Here is a 16,212-nt window from a genome sequence, read left to right as displayed (position 1 = left end):
CGCGTGGTCTGACAAACCAATTCCTTTTACTGACGATAATTTTGAGCCAGAATTGCAGTGTCTTCTATGATCTTCAGCTATGTAAACTCGTATAAAATGTCTTGATTAAGGAAGCAGTAACCACCTCTGAACAGTCGGTCAATTTCTAGATTATACACCACAAGACGTTCGTAATCGCCGCGAAAACTCGAAATTTCAGATGAGCATAATTCAGACAGAATGTTTCAGAACAGCATATTAAAAATTATCTTGTTCATATGTCCGACTCGTTTAAAGGATTCTTTTTCGAACTATGGAGGCAGGTTGACTTTAAGACGAATCTTTGACGTAAAGCTCTTTACTAAACAAAACAATGACCTCGATAAACATTGAATTAACACAACACTATTCACTTTTAATTAATTCCACAGATAACCAATTGGTTCATTTTTATTTCAACTGGCGATAAATCAGAACTATATAGACCCTACTATGAATGATAAGGCTTTCACCGTTCATTGTTATTACATATACTAAAATAAATTTATAAGTAATTGCGTCCGTTCCAATATAACGGGTAAGTATAGACACGTATGAATGCCTATACAGGATTCCTAAACTGAATGTTTATATATTTCAATTATTCAGTAGTTGGTGCCGATTATTATCTAGCGGTGTGGCCTCAGCACTTCGCCTAAATATATACTTGGCTCATTTGCCAATTTCAAGTGACTGCTTGTTCGTGGATATTTTTGAAACTGGCGTTGTGAAAATGGAGTTGGCGGGTTAGGCAGTAGCGGAAAGTCGGCAATGGCGTATTTGGTGTTGTGTTTGTGATTCACGCAACGGATTGCTTACAAAAAACTGGAATTGGAAGCGAGAAAAAGATTAAAAACTGACGCTTTCAGGAGGTAAAAACGTATATTGTGGTCTTCTGGTTTATGACATCGTAGACGGTTACCATTACCAACGATTCTAAAGAACTTGCTGCCTCCATACGGGAGGTATCAATTTTACGTCGTCATAACACAGATCATAGCCTAAAGGACAATATTTTGATCAGTTCCGAAAAGCAATATCGTAGTTATATAATTACTTTATAATGTTAGAATTGACGTCACATTTGGCAAGCTGGGGAGCGATAAAGACGCCAACATTCTACACATAGCATAAGACGAGTTCTACTAAATACACTCTTGAATTTAGTACAATTTGTATCCGATGTTCTTAAACAAAGTTGTGGGTGACCTGAATGATTGCTTCCGCACACGTCCTAAAAGAAGAATCTTTTTAACATAAATTTCATCCTAATAATACCTGCAACTCCATTTCCTACCGCAAAGGAAACACATCGCGTCTCCAACAAAAAGATCAATCTGTAAACGCTGTCCAGAGAAACAATTGCAGAACAAAGATTTCTTTAATGTATTCAATACCAGGAGAAATATATTTTACTTTCTATAACTGACAACAATCATTCACGATTATTTCCTCATTTATTTTTGAAATGTTAACTAAGGACTTTGATATTAAATTTGAAACCTTCATGAAAAAATATATTAACCACACAATTCTCTTGAATTTTGTTTGTACATAACCTGCAAAATAAACTTGTCTGCAAATTAAAGATCCTTAAAATTGTATACACTAGTATTGCAGGCTTTCTACAATGATCTGATTCTAAGGCCAGTCATGGTGGGAAACCCTTATCGTTACCGAGCAGCTCTACATGAACTGGAGAACAGAAACGCCACTGCGGGTAAGGGTGGTAGGTTTATACCACTACTTTGTTGTAGAGTTGTTAAAAGAAATATGAGCCCAGTTTGGTCATGAATCTTAACATTACCTAACAGGATAATCAACCTTTGTGTTCACCACTTAAGTGCAAGTAACATCCCTTTGCAGTTAAATTAATTTTTCAATGAATGCTGAATTTATTCAATGATACCCCAGTGAAAACCATAAGTTTCGAAGACAGCCAAACTACTAAAGATCACAAGGCATTTGCCACCTTCATCCCATTTCTTGTGAGACAATTTTATATCATTTAGGTTTGCAATAAAAATTTTTCCTTTGCAAATGGGGAGTGGAAATAGTTTATGGAAACCATCATCAGTAAATTTCAATGTTACCTTCAACTGGTGAGAGATGGTAGGATATGCTTGTTTCACTAATGTTTTCTTCTGACATCAAATTCATATCAGAAGGGTTTGAACTTCTAAACAAGATGCATAATGCGAAAATACCGAAGTAAGAGTAGCAGTCGTAAATCTGATCCATCATTCTACTACAGGATGTCTGCTGGCACCACTGTTCCTCATTCCATTAGCAGGACGACTGTATAGCATGGTCACGCTCCTCTCACTAGCGCTGGTATACGTGGCACTTGTAGTGCCGATGGCAACAGGCTTCTACTCGGCTGGCTCTCTGTTTGCTAGAATGAGGTGCGTCTTCAAGCAGTGACACACTCCCCCTGGTCCCATTAAGGTAACCAACCGGCCTCATCACACCTCTACATAGGTGTACTTACCTTGATGATGAAGCAGACAGCACATTACAAATCATTATCTGTGTGAGACGGCCATCGTCATGAACGAACAGAACTCTTGAGAAACTTAGACTAGCATTTGCGCCTCTCTTAGCTAAATATCCAAACCTTGCTTCAAGTCAGAAGTTTCACTGATAATAAACAGCAATTCTTAGTTCTTTAAATAACACGCACTCAGGTAAAAATGGTAATGAAGATGTCGATGTTGGTCTTCTGGGTTGTCACGTCAAGTAGACTCGCAAGTAGATACTAACATTTTGCAGGAACATACTGCCTCCATCTTCAGGACTGAAGATGAAGGAACTATGTTCCTCAGAAATGTAATATGCTGTTATTTGAATCATGTGTTTCATAAATGATACAATTCCTTCACATCTCATAACATTTTTAAATTTGTATACATTAAATGTTTAAACTGTGCACCATATGTTTGGCCGGCAAGATATCCAGAACTCATTCCCATGAATTTTAATCTTTAAGGTAATATGAAGCTGTTAGTCTACACATAGAAAAAAAATATCAGTATCAAATTTTGGATGCTGCAGCATACATACAGAACAATATTGAATATACTTGCAGTACCAGTGATCTTAAGATAAACCGAGCCAGAAAATATATCAAAGCCGAAGGCGTACAGTCTGAACATTTACTGTATATTTAACAGTACATGTATTTAATTTTAATAACCAGAATTCCTTAACTGTCATGAATGGGACACAATTTACGTAATATTTTACACTTAAAATCACTTAACTTTTCTGAAATTTGGACATTTCCTCCTCAGGAAACCATGGACACATGAGTGGATGTCATGGAATGCGTGGTTAAGATATAGTAGCACAATATTATCACATACACGTGTGCCTCGGCATTTCATCCAGACAGATCTTTTGTTGTAACTCCAACATACAAATGTTGTATTCCCAATGGTTGTCACATTATTTTAAACAATTATTACAACAACAAAAAAACACTTTTGTTCTTGCTGATGGTGATCTTATAAGTTGTGAAGTCATGTGTACTTGTGGGCACAGAAGTACTTCAGGTCTGACGATGGCGGCAGCATGTTCGTCTAGAATGTTGGTACCCACATACAAGTCCACAAGGTATGACAATCTGAAAGACCACATCACACAATTTTTTCCTTAAAAATTTATCTGTATAACATGCTCTGCTAGACATATATAATTTACCACCAGTTTTAAACCTCAGTACACCTGCATTAATATTCCTGATTATTCTCACTAAAATAAATACATTTCTGTAGAATATGCCATTCGGACACCCCACCACACTTCTAACTAGGACTTATAAAACTTCCACTTCTTCCACTTTATTCATGGTTAATAAATCATCTCCTTTCTCTTCTCTCTTCCTGTTCAAAATTTTTTTAGTAGACAAACTGTGTTATAAACAGACTGATAAACATTGGCACGATAAGTACATAAAACTGCAATTTTGCTCGAGTATTTTCAATAGATTCATATTATAGAAACTGCCATCTTGTGCAGGAGCATCGCTGCACACATGTGGGACATAGATATTCTACACTACAGTGCAAGACGGACATGGGCCTTGATGACGTGCCTGCATAATCTGTACATGCGTCTAGACACCATCCATACCACCACAAACCAGGTATATAGAACGAGCACTGGACATTGTCCATTTTTAAGATACATTTCAGGCAAACGTCATCATTATTCTAAAATGTATTTTAATTTTTTTTTATATTTGTAGCAATAACTAGAATAAATCCTGGAACATTTTGAATACTATAATATATGCAAACTACTCCACCACTTTCTTTGAATATTCTGCTCTACTGGCCTTATATGAATATCAAGTTACATTTGACATATTTTAGTTACTAAAACTTCACACTTGCAGCGATGTTATACAAACACAAATCATTAAGTTATAACTTTCAATTTAAGGATAAGACTTTTTCTGTTTAGATAAAAAAAAATTAAACTGGGGGTGCCCTGCTCCTGTGAACACAGTAATTCATTTTTGGCTTCTATAAAAGGCAGGACATTTTTTGACTAGTTGAGAGACTGTTAGCTTCTCTAGAAGAAGGTTAGAACTGACTTTTCAGAACTAGACGGAAAAGCCATGGGAAATGACCCTACGCATATTGTAAAGGAAACTATTAAAATGCGCAGGTTCAGGGCTTCATTCCTAATGTATCGCTGATGGGAACAACAGTTGTGACATCTTAAACAACTGCGTATAACTTCATTAAAATGAAGCTCTCTAGAGCTAACTTGATGTCTGTTTGTCTACACATATTTTCAGGCCTGAAGCAGACATAAGTTATTTAAACCACTTCTTGTTTTCATTTAGGATAAATACAGGATAAATTTCATGTCTCTACATGACCCAAAAATTTCAGAAGCATTTTACTGTCCAAAGGACAGGACATATTTTTAAATATAAACTCTCCATTGCAGGTATTGTTTTTCCTTCTGGCAGAAAAGATACTGTGCCCAGATCAGCGCCTGGCATGCCTGTACTGCCTGCTCTTCTACACTGTACTTGCCTACCTACAGCGTTCATTATATGTAAGAATCTCACATGAAACGGGCAGGGTGAAATTTATAGATATTTTTCTCTTTCATGGAAAAAAGAAACAGGAATACATACATGAGTAAAACAGGTGCAAAAGGAAGCCACATAAATACAATGCAATAGCTGGGCTAACGATCAAGATGACGACTCAGAAATATGTTCTAACTGGTTCGCATAATGTTTAAATGCAGCATTTTATCTTGCAAGCTAATTTTGTTCACTTTAAAAAAAGTTGAAAGATTTTATTTCAGTAATAAAATGTAACAGATGAAGAAATCAAAGAAGGAAAATGACTAAAAAATCTGAAGGCCTTGAAAATTTGATCAGGTTATAGATAGCATATTTGGAAATGGAATTTGTTTTTAAAAAGGTCTGTTTACGAAAAACAAAACAAACTTGGAGAAGCACATTTCAAGAAGCAAACAGTTGTGTGAGGAGGCCTCCTTGAGAAGACATCTATGAAAATTTAAAAATGGAATAACTTTTCCGTTGACAGACTCGCCACTGGTCACGGCTGCTAAATGAAAATTCAGCTGCAGACTTCATTAAACTCACTACAGCATTCATCATTGTTAGATTGGGAAAGGGAATGGCCATGAGCATGGTTCTGTTAACATTCACCCTGCAGTTCAATCACCTGGAGCTAACGTACAGTTACGTTGCACTAACGCTTCTGTACTTCCTCCTGTCTCAATACAAAGGTACGTGTTTCAGACAGTTCCACCATTAAATAATTTACAATCAACTGGCTGTGTTGGATCAAACTGTCTCGAAATCAGTTTCCGACCATGAAGGCTTTCACTTCACTAAAATTACTGGCATGATCAATTATCACACAGCTAACGTTTGAATTGTTGCTGTGTACTAAGATGGAGGCACATGCATATGGACAAGGAATGTAGGTTAAACAGGGTCTTTGGAAATGTCAACCTTGTGGGATATTTTCCTTTGAACAATATGAAAGTCATTCATACTTTTACAGGAGCAGCTGGAGAGGAGACTTTTATCGTCTCTGCAGTGAGACATTTGGAGCTCCAGGTGCTTGAGGGATTTGAAGAGTTCTGGGTTCCTCTCGCCATCTATGGCAGCACGGTTGCGCTTTCTGTTACACTAACGCTGGCAGCAGTATGGCAGTTTAACTATTGGACACTGTGCATCATCGTTGGGTATATACCTTACAATGACATTTGTATGAATATGAGTGAATGTACCCAAGTTCTCCTTAAAATAAACTGTACCAAAATAATTAAACTGATTACATATTATGTCATTGTTATGAATGTATATTTTTTTTGAACAAGAAATAATGTTACCTATAGCACCTACTCTTAACCATGATTTGAACCCCTTATTATAGAGCATGTAGCATGGCAGAAAAAATAAATATATGCAACATCTTAGTAAAAAAAAACCTGAACAGAAGAAGCCACCTGGGAGACCTAAGAATAGATGGGAGAATAATACTGAAATGTATCTGAAAAATATAAGAATTGGGTGTGGACCAAATTCATCTGGCTCAGGATAGAGTTGTGGCTCCTTGTGTAACTGCCTCATATTGATGCAATTCCTGACACCTGTCTTCAGTACAAAAATCAAAATACACAGACAGCTGCATATTTGTTATATTGCAAATTGCAAACTATTAAGTCACATTCTTGTGTTGAAGGTATGCCAATGTCTACGTGTGTGGGCTACAAGTATTGGATCGCTATTGGGGTCCCCTTGCAGCACAGCGAGCTGTGATCGCACCCTTCCCACTGGCCACGTTGCAACAGATCACAGAACGAGGAGACTCAACCTGCCCTGTCTGTCTGGATGACATGCACCTCTTTGCAGTCCGCATCACCCCTTGTTCACACATCTTCCACGGGCAGTGCCTTCGCAAATGCATAATTCAATATGGACAGTGCCCACTCTGTAAGCAGCAGTTGTGACAGCTTAAAAACTGTAAAAACACTTTAGCCTGATAAAGACAAAATTACAAATGCTGTGTGTGGAATGTGAAGAAGGTAAAGGTGGTAATAATTGACGCATTACTGGCACAGGGAAAATATGGACCAAGCTAATTGTGTTACTGATACGTTTTTATATAACCAATCAAATGCAACGTAACAAAGACTGTATGGTCTTCTGGGTTGTGATGCAATATAGTCTTGTGGGTGTTTACCACTGTTTCTGAAGAACCTATAACCTCCAACATCTACCCTGAAGATTCTTGCAGGTGTGATGCTTAAAAACCAGCCTTTTTTCTGCTTGAATGATAATGCCAGTTAATAATTATTTAGAATATTGAGTACAATTTCAATAACAAAAAATTATAATTACCTGTTCAAATTAATACTGTATGATTGTATATAATTACTATTTTTAAATTAAAGCAATACATTCATATCAATGTCTCAAACTTTGACATCTTGGTTTTACTGAAATGAATTTTGAGAAATCAGTGGTTTCTCTGTAAGCTGAATACTCACCACTGTTTCAACGTACTGCCTCCCCCCTGACGTTCATTGTGCATTTGATAGAAAGCGTACTGAAGGAGATGCAGATCCTGCAAGAGCTGTGTTAGCCTCTTAAAATGACGATCAGTGTACGGTAAAGTTTCCTCTAGTGTGCTGGAAAATGCTTGTACCTTGAGATCCCCACTTGATAAGTCATCTAGCAGGATTGAAATCACAACCTGCAAGAAAACGGTGTCCCTTTCAAAGTCAACGCCCACTTCAATCATATATTCACACATTTAAATTGCACAATTACAAACCCAATCTGCTTGCTCTAATGAACGCTTTATTTCTCACGCCAGTCTCACCTGTGCAGGGTGACAGTTCTTGCTATTGCAGTTCCACAAGGTGGCACTCCTGAGCAGTGCCTGTTTTTGGTCAGAGTCCAGGTGCCTTATTGTGTAATGCAAGCCTTCCTGGCCTTCCTTTAGCACCTCTGCAAAATGAGAATTCAATGGGACCAGTGATATAAACACTTGGCAATTCTTACATTTAAGTCATAATAAAATACCAAGGACTTTAAGAGAAGAAATGTCAACCACTTCGTGCTTCCAGCAACACTTCTGTGATAAATTAAAATCCGCCGTGCAACAACGGCGCTCACCTCGGATTATTTGAAGAACCTGCAGGGGTCGATCCAGAGACAGAGCCAGAATTAGTGCTGACAAAAGTCGATCCGATTTCAAAAGGTTTGCCAATTCCTGTTCCTGGAGTACTAATTTCTGCCTGGCTTCTTCAGCTTCCTCTTGACGTTTCTCCGTCACATCTCGCCACAACACCAGATTGGAGTCAGAGCCTCCACTGATCACCAATGATTCATCCTTACTTACTGAGCAATAAATTAAAGAAGTATGAAAATCTTTCCCCTATGAATAAAGACTATAAATACTACTGTAATATATTAGATTATCAGTTCTTTTGCTGTTCAAATTCAAAATTTGGATCAATCTTTACCTGAGAAATTATTTATAGAGCTCCCACTTTTCCTTTTTTATCTCAGTCACATGTTAAATATTTACAAAAATGTATTTTTGAAAGTGGATTATATACTGACCTTTCTGCATGGGCAATTTTAAATCCCAGACCCTAAACTGCTGAGGGAAGAAATTTCCACTCGTAGCGCTACCAATCCCACCATTTAAAACCAACAAATTTACACATTTCTTTTAATCAACAAAAAACCAACGCATAAAAGAAATTAAAGCACAAAGCAGGAGTCATCTACATATAACGCACATGATTCCGCATTGACGGGTCAAATATGTCTGAGACACTTGACAACAGATTCCAACATAACTGCACTGTAATAAATCTATCACTGTCACACACCTGCAAGGGTCCAGATTCTACCATCATGTTCATCGAATGTTGCCATGCACTCGCTAGTCTTGATGTTCCACAGTTTCAGAAGGCCATCAGCTCCTGCTGTTACCAGCTGCATGCCGTGACTGATGAACTGAGCTCGGAGAACAGAGGACTCGTGTCCTTCAAGCGTCTACAACATAAGCACAGTTCTCTTCACGAAGACAGCCGACAAGATCACTGAAGTATTTCAGTAAAGGTACACACTATTTAAATGAATCCTACATCACATACCAAAGTTCCGCCACGAATTATCATGTAATTATAAGAATGCACCACGGTACTTAGTTTCTAGTCTAGTGGGTTATGACACCACATTAGGACTAAAAGTGGTTACCATTTTGATGAAAGCAATTGCCTCCATATTCAGCGTAGAAATGCAGCTGGATGTACAACAGAATGTACCAGTCATGGAGATTACAATCTCAACTTTCACAGCTGTAAAAATTTTAAATTACCTTAATGCAGGTAAGGTCTCCCAGAGCCCATAATTTGACAGAGCAGTCGGCTGATGATGACAGCAGTACCTGATCTACAGGTGAGAACTGCACAAACCACACTCCACGTCTATGTCCTCGCAGCACACCAAGTAGTTTCAGCCCCTCTGAAGACCACAGCTGAAACAACAAATGTTCAAACATAACCTGTCTGTGTAGAATTTAATACTGCAAAATCAACACGTTTTATAAGGACGTGAAACATGGTCCACCATATATTGACAGTGTCTGAGAACAAATTAGTATGGAATCTAAAGATATTAAGCAACAAAGAACTGGAAAAAAATCACACATAGAAAAGCATGTCAATATTATGGACTAGGAAAATAAGAAGCATATACAAAATGCTGGTCCAACCTCATTGGAAGAGACCATTTGGGGGTACAGTTGGAACGTTAACATTAAAAAAAAGTGGAAGTGTGACTAACAACTAGATCCAATGAACACAATAATGAACTCTCAGGATCCACACAATGTAGGGCATCTACTGAAAAGGTGAGTGACTATCAGCTTCTCAAGAAGGACCCTGGTCCATGCAGTTAAGTTATACTGAGTAAACAACCCACCTTAGCAGTTTTATCCTGTGAACCTGTGGCAATCAATTTGTCATTGGGCGAGATACAAACACTGTTGATGTCCTTGTCATGTGCAATTTCTGTGAGATCCACATTTAGACTCTGTACCTCATCTGCAACATTGGAAATTCAATATTTCAGATTTAGGTAATGTCTCATATTAAAGTGCATCTTTATAGAGAAGTTGGTTATATAGAGGCTTAACTATACATTACATTCAACGCTTATAATCTATCTGCATTTATGTTACCTGGATTCAACTTTTTGGGTATTCTCCAAAGCTTGATACACAAATCCTGACTAACAGAAAGGAAAAAATATGATGACAGCTGACTGAGGGCAACGGAACCCACAGAGAGTGTGTGTCTGGATCCAACACCAACGCAATTTATAGCACAGCTCTGTGGATCCATGAGCCACAGGCGCACTGAGTTATCCTGCAGACAAACAAACATTCCCATTAGGTTTGGTAACCAAATGTACCTTTGCAAACCAGAGACCAGAAGACTTAATACTTTCATTGCATTTTTTCACTGTACCCACAAAGAATATTAGAATTTATTGGCACTATGTCGCAGTTAATGCAAAGTCCAGCTGGCTGTGCATTGCACTAGCATACCACTAAACTGTTAACCCTATAGTTAAACATCTGGCAAGCAGCACCGTAGTACCGCAGTTTAAACCCCTTATTCCTGTATGATAAAGGTTAAAATAATACCCAGCTTCATTATAACTATTACAACTTATCCCTATAACTACGGTGGTCTAGCAGTTAGAACGCTGGGCTTGTAATACTGTGGTCCCGGGTTCGATTCCTGGCAGTGCTCAGATTTACAACTTGTGTTGGGCAAGGCCGTGGTCCAGGCATCATGGAGTTTTCCTCCATGGCATTCCAAAAATTACTCCACTTTCATCATAATCATCTCGCAAAAAGGGGGTCACAGCAGGAGCGTTAAATGTCGCGGTCCCGATCGAACCCACGTACTGATGGGTCGTGAATCCTGCTAACCACCAATGCACACCATGTTGAATGGTGTGTACTGGATACGGGGGGGAGGGGAGAGAAAAGTAACAAATACCATTACAAACCTTTCCACCAGACAAGAGCAATAAAGGGTTGCTCGTAGAGGCCGCTAGAGTGAGAACTAGGTCAGTGTGCCCTTTCAGCAGTTGGCAGCTCATATCCTTCAGCCTATACAGCTTAATATCCATACTGTTGGTAGCAACTGCCAAGTGAGAGTCTCCGGTACCCAACATGACTAGATCAAGAACTTCGTCACTGAAGCCCACCATCTATAACACATTGTAAGACAACATACAGAAATGGCAAAGTAGTCAAACCACATTTTTTGTGTCTTAAAAGTGTAACATAGCAACATCTGAATCAAGATCACAGCTTTATCAGGCTCCACAGCACAAGGAAAATATCACAGTGCCATGCGCAAATCTACGAACTCACTTGAAAATATCATAAAGAACTCATTAAATCATTAAAACATTTATAAAAACACCATGAACAATCATTATTTTAATAAATACCAGATGATGAAAGACCAGGGTACACAAGGGATCAAATTAATTAATATCACCACTGACAACATTTGATTGGAGAAGCAAAACTAATTGGACCGCCATTCCTCTGATTTTCACTTACCTTCAAGATGCAAATAACAGTAAAGTCTACAAGCTATACTTCACTAGTTATGATTCTGTATTTTAGCAGAAGGTGACAGATTTATCGAAGCTATACCTGCTTTTCACACGTAAATGTCGCCAGCTGATGCATGATGATATTGTGATCAACAGAAATGACTGCCAGTGAAGACTTGTCTGCATTAAACAGCAACTGAACAATGGCCAGACTGCCCTCCTCAGTTGCCTTTGAAACCAGCGAGTCACTCTGAGTGAACACTTCACATCCTCTTGTAACCTCCCATATTCGCACCACTCCTGAAATATCATTGCATCAACAACCACTTAGAACGTCAAATAATTACCAAAGCACTTCTTTGGCAACTGAAATTCATTGGGTTCCTCTATAAATTCTCTGCGTTTTGTGGAGCCGAGTTCATAAGAACATCATCCTCAAAATACATTCTTTCTTAAGGGTAAGAAACCAAGTTTCATACCCATAGAAACTAATTAAATGAAACACGGTCCTTCTTGAGAAACTGACAGCCACTCAACTATACAAGAAATTCCCTTGTATTTGAAGAAACTCAAAGGTTCATTACAATCCAACATAATATTTGCTTCCCTGTATTAGTGATCATCTCTCAATATATACAATTTGCATGATAAATACCTCTTTCACCTGCCGCAGCTATATGAATGCCCCCTTTCAGTTCCTTCATGTGGCCAGGAACCCTAAACTTTTGAGGGAGAAGAACCAGACCCTCCAAGCTTTCGAAGACGGGCAGCGTACGTACTGTATTTCCAGATGACAGGTCCCACAGAATAATGACTCTGTCACGACCACAACTGGAATAGCCAACAAAAGAACTTCAATCGTAATTAATCAGGGAAGCCATCGAGAACGAATTACATCCCGATAACTTCAACAGGGAAGATGGACTTCACCTGAGCCGGTCCTGGAAGCCTCTTATTCACACTCTTCGAGGACTCCGAGAGCGAGCAAGAGTGCACCGCAAGGACCAACCAGACCACTAACCTGGCCCTTTTCAGGGCCCCGATCACATTCAACTAAACTCCCGAGCCCCCCCCCCCCCTCTTTCCTTTCTCTCACACTTGCCCACACGCTCATATTGTTCCACTCCCACGCCTGCTCCCATTGGCTCGGGGCAGGCTACTCCATTCACATTCCGGAACCTATAAACCTAGCCCCACACACCCTATTGGCATATTCATCACCCTGATGATGGAGGCAGCATGACCTCCGAAACGCTGGTTAACATCGACCAGACTACACAGCGCAACAACCCAGAAGACAGAAATCTTCAAGTTCAATTATAATTATGGAACAGCAGTTTCCTAATTTGCTCAGTAGCTAAGAAATACACAGGCAAATTGTCCTCTTACTTTGATAAAAGAACTTAAAGCAAATTACAGCTCTTTGGAAACAAATTTCTCAGGTAAAATGTTTAAACCCAAGACTGTAAGGAAATTCTGATTTGTACAGGTCACGTAATACAGTTTTGTTAGTGATATCTAGGGCACGTGTTCGGCATGTGACCTGAACTGTAAACGCAGAGCAACTCACCTGAGCAACTGGTTTGTGTCTTGACAGAATACAAGAGCGGTGACTTTGCTGAAGTGGCCAGACAGCGTCAACTGCTGTCGCCCAGTAATGTAGTTCCAAGCTCGTATAGCAGAGTCATCACCAGCAGCAAACACCATATCATTGTTAAACTGCACCACACTGCAAGAATCCACATCTTTAACGTCTTTTACATATCAATACTCATATTATTACCAAAGACATCCTAACAAATATAAGAGTCTACCTTCAAAAAGGGGCAAGTCTTCAAATCCAAATTAAATTAATGAAATTACAGACCTGATGACTCCTTGAGATCCTCGCAGGTTGTGAGTACATGCCTGATGTTGAAGGTCCCAGATGCGAACACTGGAATCTGTTCCACCACTGGCCAACACCAAGCCATCCTTATTTAAAGCAAGTCGAGACACTGGACCTTTGTGTACGCTTCTCCACTGCTTTATCAGTATCCCATCTGGAGAACATTATGCAGATATAATTTGCAATCAAACTGGCAAAATTAATGAACTCATTATTTTGTTTCTGTAAACTTTGAGAAATTGGACAAACAACTTACCAAAGAGAGAGGGGGGTAAAAAATGGTAACTAAAACAACACACCTCTCCACTTCCAGAGCTTGAAAAGTCCACTCCTATGATTTGAGATAACTTGTTCGTTGTCCAGACTCAGAACAAATGTGTTGATAGTATCCTCATCTTCCTCTTCGCTCGCACCTAGTGACGTAATGATTCGGCCCTGCTCAATGTCCACCACTTTAACTACTGCTCCACACTGGCACAGAAGCTGCTGTCCATCGCTGGTCCACTGAAAAATCAGGGAGCCAACCGATACACAAAACTCCTCTAAATTTGTTCAACCAGTATAGCAATATGGTATCTTATAATTAAATAACCAGACTGGTTCCATAAAAAAACATATTCTCTGGTGTTTCTGCCATTTCTCACAATAGAACTATTTCATATTAGGTTAATACACTGGCATAAAAACAAAAGAGTGGAATATCAGTCACTGTGACTTTCATGAGAATCCACGTGTTGCTAATATTCTGAGAATTTGCAATATGATAAACCAAAACTATTCCTCTCAATAACCTTAATACAATATAGAAGCAGTCTTTATAATTTGTTTTGCTTTCTTATGTACCATACAAGAATAACAAATAAGATTCCCCATTCATAGCTCCAGCTTTTAGTGGGTGATGAATGCATTGGGAAAATGGATCTAAAAATGTTAAATTTTGTGAGTAGATGAAAAGTCTTATACAAACAAAAATATAATAATTTATCAAACAGATACATTTTAAATTCTGCTATCCATGATCATGCAAAACAAATCAGAAGAAAACTGACAGAATGCTTGAAACTAATTAATATATTTATTAATTAAACATTATTCCATGGTAAATTCAAGATTGGTGAAAATTTTTAGATACTTTCCTATACTGAATTTAAATTCTTTGTCACTATGTTACTGACTACTGACAATTATTTGCCATGATGATTTGAAAATTACTCAAATGGTCCATGTGCCTAAATGGACACATTCATTCCATAACAGAAGCTTAAAAGTTGTGTTGACTGCTGAGTACAGTATGACATGTAAGAAATCTATGCTACTGTCAGATAAATAGGCAGTGTTTACATTATTCTGCATCTTCAATATCAATAACCACCAGTAATGCTGCAAGTACATGATACTTACGTATAAATAGAATTCTACACGTAGTCATGCAAACGTTATAATTTCACCACCTGGCGTTTTTATACATCAGAATGCACACGAGACAACTTCCTCCTGCGTTGCTAGCTTTAGCGGATCCAGTAAGCTGCACCACTCATAACCCCACTTTGCAATTATTCCTTTGTTCAAGAATATGTAATGCAATGGCTTGACTGTTGAGAGGCAATTCAATTTAATAAATATCTGCAACTCTGTATTAATTCTTATGAATCATCTTACCTCAACCTGTCCGCCTGTGTAAAAAGCACCATATTTTGCATCAACTTCAAACCTGTAACAAGTAGTAGTAGTAGTATTAGCCACAGTGAATTGACTTCAGATTATTCTAATCGCGTTACAATACAAATAATACCTACGATTCTTTTAATTTCCGGCTTCCCATTTCTGAATCCCAAACAATAATGTCTCAAAATAATTTCCACTTCAAACAAACAAAAAATATCACCATTCCGATCTTTCCAGTAACTCAATGTTAAAAGTTGGCAACAAAAAGCGCGTTGCCTATGACGTCAAGTATATACTGTGTTGCCACCATAATACTGCACGAGCGATCTGCTAACTGTAATTGGTTACACCACGGAATGAAACGATAAAAGAAGCCAGAGAGAATATAAATCGTACAAAATATATCAGAATAAAACAAAAATAACGTACGGCAGGAGACATGGAAAATTTTATTAGCATAATCGAGCAGGACATACTTCTTCATTCTAGCCACTGTTATAACCTGAAATATCACATTTACAACTTCTCCACTTTTAAAAATGAATGTATACGAGGTGCGATCGGAAAGTTTTAAGACTGTGTCAATAGAGGGCGAACCGGATGTAGTACGAGCTTCTGCCGCTAGGGGGTGCGGCCTACATTCATAGTGAATCAGTGTGCCAGCCGGCATCATCGAATTAGCATTTGTTTCTTAGTTACGGGCGTTTTGGTAGTGCATTACACCGACCCTCCTGCGATTTCGGAATGGCGGATTTTCATGAACAAAGAATGTGCATAAAATTTTGCCAAAGACTCGCCAAAACGGCTACGGAAACCTATGAAATGCTAAAGCAAGCATTTGGGGAGTCCGCAATGGGTCGTGCACAAACTTTTGTGTGGCATTCACGTTTTAAAAATGGCCGAACCTCTGTCGATGATGACGACCATCTTCGAGCACAACGCCCGAAAATGTTACGAAGATTCGGCAGGCCATTCA

The 16,212-nt window shown here is 38.6% G+C and overlaps 2 protein-coding genes across 8 annotated transcripts; one reads left to right on the top strand and one right to left on the bottom strand.

The window, feature by feature from the left end:
• Positions 1–726: 726 nt before the first annotated feature.
• LOC110838267 (uncharacterized) lies at positions 727–7,508 on the top strand. 6 transcript variants are annotated; one of them, XM_022081320.2, is made up of 8 exons: positions 728–890; positions 1,639–1,738; positions 2,273–2,423; positions 4,039–4,165; positions 4,981–5,091; positions 5,595–5,799; positions 6,081–6,264; positions 6,765–7,508. In XM_022081320.2, exons 2-8 carry the CDS (start codon positions 1,672–1,674, stop codon positions 7,030–7,032), a joined length of 1,113 nt encoding a protein of 370 aa, XP_021937012.1. In that variant the 5' UTR covers positions 728–890; positions 1,639–1,671; the 3' UTR covers positions 7,033–7,508. The 6 variants fall into 6 exon arrangements, with proteins under 6 accessions (XP_087198669.1, XP_021937012.1, XP_087198668.1 ...); XM_087342542.1 differs by having other exon boundaries at positions 1,639–1,747; XM_022081318.2 differs by having other exon boundaries at positions 1,631–1,738.
• On the bottom strand, positions 3,373–15,549 carry LOC110838261 (transducin beta-like protein 3). Of its 2 annotated transcripts, none has more exons than XM_022081296.2 (16): positions 15,368–15,547; positions 15,231–15,282; positions 13,871–14,075; positions 13,551–13,725; positions 13,254–13,412; positions 12,339–12,514; positions 11,784–11,983; positions 11,123–11,326; positions 10,284–10,470; positions 10,025–10,146; positions 9,420–9,578; positions 8,929–9,094; positions 8,204–8,428; positions 7,908–8,035; positions 7,573–7,778; positions 3,373–3,643 (listed from the first exon to the last, which is right to left on the bottom strand). In XM_022081296.2, coding segments are annotated over exons 1-16 (2,391 nt in total). In that variant the 5' UTR covers positions 15,394–15,547; the 3' UTR covers positions 3,373–3,642. The 2 variants fall into 2 exon arrangements, with proteins under 2 accessions (XP_021936988.1, XP_021936989.1); XM_022081297.2 differs by lacking the exon at positions 3,373–3,643 and adding an exon at positions 6,703–7,013 and having other exon boundaries at positions 15,368–15,549.
• Between the last annotated feature and the right edge of the window lie 663 nt (positions 15,550–16,212).

The sequence above is a fragment of the Zootermopsis nevadensis genome, unplaced genomic scaffold (assembly GCF_977971745.1).
Source record: "Zootermopsis nevadensis isolate Lab colony 2312 unplaced genomic scaffold, Znev_1.0 Znev_ptg000003l, whole genome shotgun sequence".
NCBI lineage: Eukaryota > Metazoa > Arthropoda > Insecta > Blattodea > Termopsidae > Zootermopsis > Zootermopsis nevadensis.
Note: the sequence above shows the minus strand (reverse complement) of the source record. Positions and strands in the feature narration are given on the sequence as shown.

Excerpts from the sequence above, each read along its gene's own strand:
- LOC110838267 (XM_087342542.1), top strand. The coding sequence starts at position 1,672 with ATGGTGGGAAACCCTTATCGTTACCGAGCAGCTCTACATGAACTGGAG. Across the intron at positions 1,748-2,272 it reads CGCCACTGCGGGTAAGGGTG|GATGTCTGCTGGCACCACTG; the intron begins GTAGGTTTATAC and ends ATTCTACTACAG. Across the intron at positions 5,800-6,080 it reads CCTCCTGTCTCAATACAAAG|GAGCAGCTGGAGAGGAGACT; the intron begins GTACGTGTTTCA and ends ATACTTTTACAG.
- LOC110838261 (XM_022081297.2), bottom strand. The coding sequence starts at position 15,393 with ATGGGAAGCCGGAAATTAAAAGAATC. Across the intron at positions 14,076-15,230 it reads ACACAGGCGGACAGGTTGAG|TGGACCAGCGATGGACAGCA; the intron begins GTAAGATGATTC and ends CTGATTTTTCAG. Across the intron at positions 13,413-13,550 it reads GGATCTCAAGGAGTCATCAG|TGTGGTGCAGTTTAACAATG; the intron begins GTCTGTAATTTC and ends GGATTCTTGCAG.